This window comes from Solanum tuberosum, unplaced genomic scaffold (genome assembly GCF_000226075.1).
Source record: "Solanum tuberosum cultivar DM 1-3 516 R44 unplaced genomic scaffold, SolTub_3.0 scf00149, whole genome shotgun sequence".
NCBI classification, from domain to species: Eukaryota; Viridiplantae; Streptophyta; class Magnoliopsida; order Solanales; family Solanaceae; genus Solanum; species Solanum tuberosum.
The window spans coordinates 72,190-76,770 of record NW_006239072.1 but is presented as its reverse complement, the minus strand read 5'-3'; the positions used below and the strand labels follow the sequence as shown (position 1 = coordinate 76,770).

The 4,581-nt window shown below is 35.5% G+C and overlaps 1 protein-coding gene across 1 annotated transcript; it reads right to left on the bottom strand.

Annotated features, from left to right (window-relative positions):
* Positions 1-214: 214 nt before the first annotated feature.
* LOC102587833 (COBRA-like protein 10) lies at positions 215-3,120 on the bottom strand. The gene is made up of 3 exons (XM_006352432.2): positions 2,490-3,120; positions 725-2,167; positions 215-327 (listed from the first exon to the last, which is right to left on the bottom strand). The coding sequence occupies exons 1-2, from the start codon at positions 3,076-3,078 to the stop codon at positions 744-746; spliced, it is 2,013 nt and encodes a 670-aa protein (XP_006352494.1). The 5' UTR covers positions 3,079-3,120; the 3' UTR covers positions 215-327; positions 725-743.
* Positions 3,121-4,581: the final 1,461 nt, after the last annotated feature.

The following is a 4,581-nucleotide window of genomic DNA, read 5'->3' as shown; positions in this document are numbered from 1 at the left end:
CTAGAACAAATAGTGTATCTAAAACCCTATAAATAATCCATTCTATGTACTTCCTATTGAAGTAACATAAAAAAAAATTCAACAATATCCACTTACTCTCACCACCAAACTCCACTACACAAGAAAGAAAAAAAAAGCTTCATGTTTCATTTGTGTTGTAAGTTTTTTTTCTTAAAAAAAATAGATACATCAATCAAACAAGTATACATTATTTTTTTCTTGTCTTAAAAACTTTGTTTACAAAGTCTTGTAATTTCCATATCATGTCTTTTACAACTCCCAACTTCAGTTCCATTTTGCCTCTAGAGAAAATCTTGAAACCGAAACCTGCAATAAATAAGCACGGATCATCAGAGGTGGATCCAGGATTTGACGTTACGTTTACAGATTTCTATAATGATCTCAAGTTAATATGCTATAGTAACTGAGTACAGAGTCAAATATTTGTAGTGGATCTCTTGTGAAATCCGCGCCCAAGAAAATGACTTATGTCATACCAAACACATCATTAAACATTTACTATCAACTTAAACTTGAAACTTTCATCTATATGCTATCTGGTTAATTTACTAATATTATCATCAATCTTTTAATAGGAATACATGTTCTACAATCCAATGGAACCCCAGAAAACATTTTTTTTTCTCGAGAAAATGACTTCTGTCATACCAAACACATCGTATATGAGTTCACTTTTATCACAAAAAAGAAGATGTGAGTATACCAGTTGATAGGATGGGAAATCAGTGGAATTGGTCTGTCAACAGAAGAAAAGTGAGGAGAGCAAGCAAAACTGCAGGCAATAAACCAACTTGGGATTTGAATGCTGCATGACTTTTGGGAAAATTTGGTGGTAGCGCGCATTCTTCACCGTTGAAAATCACCTTAGAAGGGAATCCATCTCCACCTTCAATGTTAACATTTGGTGTATTTTTCTTCAAGAATGAGATCACTGATTGTTGTTTTCCAGGTACTTTTGGATCCTTATTAGGATTAGTTCCATTCACTTGTCCAACCAAATAGGTCAATCCTTTCAAGCCTTGCATAAAAATTGTGTTGGTTCGTTGAGGTAACTTAGTCCCATTGAATGAGTAAACGTTTTCGTAGCCATCACCAATATTCTTCTTCATCTGAACAGCTGTGAACCAGTCTACAAACGGGTCGTTTCCCCAGTTAAAGAGAGTCATACGAGCCGTCCATCCAGTTTTGTAATTGCTTTCCAAGTGCCAATTGATACTAACTCCACAGTTATCAGGACAGGGGAGTTTATTTGGCATTGCGCCTAAATGCTTGATCCTGTTCCATTCTTTAGCTAATTTTTCCCTGTCTTGGAAAGGGACTAGAAGGGCTTGTGCAGGGAGAGGCAACGGCTTTGCATTCCCGTCACATTTAGACGTCTGTTCACAGCCACAGGCACAAGTGTTGCAGGGGACAACAGAGTCAGTATAGAAAGCTGAGAAAGAAACACAGCATTTCGCCTGTTTTGGCTGTGGACGCGAAATGTTGCAAGTGATTTGCCAACTAGCAACAGCATTAAGAGTAATTCCGATTTTACTAGGATCAGGGAATCCTGTTGGATCAACTCTAATAGGCGGGCCACATTTGTAGGACGGATTAACTCTACCCTCGATTTTCCAGTTCTGAGGCGGATACAGGGCAGTTCTGTTCATATCAGGAGGAAGTTTGAAAACTTCCATCTGGAAAATAGATCGAGCCTTAGTCCCGTTCATAGTAGTTGGCAAGAGAGCTCCATTTTTGCAACAAAATGGTAACTTGCCAAGTTTGTCATTATTTTCCATTTCAGGTGGCAGATCGGATATGACTGGCTTCTTTTGGCAACTCATGACAACACTGAAATCGAAATCCTTGTAGTATTGTCCTTGAGGTCCGTAAATGCATTCAGAAGGGTCTTTTTTATGAGTGTAGGCACCTTTCATGCTATAAATGAACTCGTTCCTCATCCACTCCCACGTCAAATTCCAACGATCAAGACGTCCTAATGGACTGATGTTATCGATGGTGACCTGAGCTTGATACTTGTTCTCAAACGCGGATAGAACATCATATGTGAACGAAAGGTCTCCGTTTTGACGTTCCATAAACTTGATGGAAGTATTTTTTGGCTTGAACTTTGGATCCTTTTTGCAGCACATCTGCATAAAAGTTTCTGCAAATTTCACAACAAATACAACATTTTCAGATTCAAACACAATTATAGTAATCAAAAATAGGCAGTGTTTGTGTCAGATTGCGTTGATCTCGAATAGTTCCAGCACAGATTCCGAATAACTCAAATCACCTAGTCCGTTCCAAGTAAAAATAAAAAGACACATTTCTATATTTTAAAAGCTCTTTTTAACGTTAAACATCTCGATTTACCCTTTATCGCATTCTCTATAGTCATGCATGCATCGTGAATTCAGTTATTATTGTAATATTAATTTGAGATCGTTGTAAAAATCGTAAATGAAACTATATATTATACGTACTGAATTTCTTAGGAGCAGGGCATTTGTATCCATCATTGAGGAGATTAATTGACTTCGGCATTGGAGTTGATTTCGTCGGAACCCCAAATTGCGTCCCTTTTATCTTCACCTGCGCCGCCATCTGCGTAAAATCTCCGGCGGTATCAATCGCCGTTTTCAGATCAGCCTGCGGGAACCCAGCCAAAACGGTACCGTTTTTCCCGGTTTTAACCGGAAATCCGTCGCCGCCCATAGCCACAGCTCCATCAGTAGAAATCAAAACCTCATTATGCTGAAACCCTACCTGAACTTTCCATGATTTCAGCTCAAATAAACCCGTATTTATCACCGTCAACATCGACGTAAAAGCCCATGCCTGTGCCGTTACGTTTTTCACAAAAGGATATTCCCTTTCCCGATTATCAAACGCGTACGTCACGAATACGCCGTCGCAATTCTCTTGCGCCGGCGGCGGCGCCGCCTTAACCACCTCCTCGCCGCCGTAATCCTGACCATTACATACCTCAATACTATAACAAAACACAACTAGCACAATGCAATTGATCAAATTCATCCATGGTATTTTCATTCCTTCACTTCTTACGATCATTTGAAGGAATTTCAATGGCGGAAATTAGTTGATCTTTATTTTTTTTTATTTCCTGTTTTTTTTTTCCAGGTGTATCTCAGTTCAATATTTGTTTTTTTTTTACCGGCGGAAGAGGAAGAGGACGATGATGAACTGATGCCGCGTGAAAAAAACACACGGCAATCAAATCGATCAACTACGTCTCAATTCCAAATAAGTTGATTAATGTTGAATATGGAGAGAGAAAAAATGGACGATACACAAAGATGAAAGATTATGAATCAAACAATTAAAACGAATTTTGAATGACTTGTTCAACGTGCAATATTGTTCCTCAAGTTTATAGCGATATTTAAGGAGAAGACACAAAATGGTATGTTTACTATATATGTTTGAATTAATTTGTTTTTTTGGATGGTTAGAAATGGAGTTATGACTAATGCTCTAGAGGATTTTATGCTTTTTTTTTGCTAATTTTTAGGAGGAAATAGAAAAGAAAATGTGTTATAGGTAAGGGTGAAAGTTTGGTTCAATTTTATTAAATTTTGATTTGATTTTTTGATTTTGAAAAAGTGTGTATCGAATATTAAACTAATTTAGTTTGATGTTTTTTAAAATGATTTGTCGATGCAAATGAGAAATAAACAAATAGGAATATTAGATATCATCATATACTAATTAAGATGTATTTTGATGTAATTGATGATAATTCAAATAGGAAATAGAAAAAAATAAAATAATACTTCAATCCATATGAATTTTTAATCATTATCTTCAAAAAGGAAAAAATAAAGATAAAAAAACGCCCCCAATGGGAAAATTGTACATAATGGCAAACTATTAATTTAAAATAAATAAAATAGCTACAGTTTCATTTATTTCCATTGAGGAGCAAATCTCTCAGTCAGTTTGCTATTAATAGGTTTTTCTCCTTCACCCGATCTCAGTACAAGTCTCTACTAGCTAAATTGTTTCTTCTCCAATTTCAAGCCCTTCGGTATTGCAGAGTTGCCGCTATGATTCTCGCGGAGAATTCTGGAAATATAGCTTCCTGGTTCATTTCTGAAGGAAAAAGTCGTGATCTTTTTGATCGAAATCAAATTAGATATACACTCTAACACCCATGTCGTTGTGAATCAACATTGGTATACATATTCCTAATATATACTTATATACAAATTAAAGCTTTATACAAATATACAATTGACAAACCTAAAATAATAGACATATACATATACCTATTATATACAGAATCATACATCTAAACTAAGGACGAACCTGCTCTGTATAAATATACAAATTGGAAAAAATAGTCAACAATTTCATATACTTATACAACTCACAATAACACTATATAAACTACAACGAATTCTATTTTTCATTTATATACATATTCCCAATATACACTTATATAAAAGATTATATACTCAAATTAAAGCTTTATACAAATAAAAATATTCCCCTGCCCAATTCTCTTTTGCCTTTCTCTCTTTCTCGTTTTATACAACAGAATTGTATAAATTG

Bases quoted from the DNA above. Each gene is read 5' to 3' on its own strand.
- LOC102587833 (XM_006352432.2), bottom strand. From the start codon at position 3,078: ATGATCGTAAGAAGTGAAGGAATGAAAATACCATGGATGAATTTGATC. The intron at 2,168-2,489 runs GTACGTATAATA...TGAAATTTGCAG, and splicing joins CCCTGCTCCTAAGAAATTCA to AAACTTTTATGCAGATGTGC.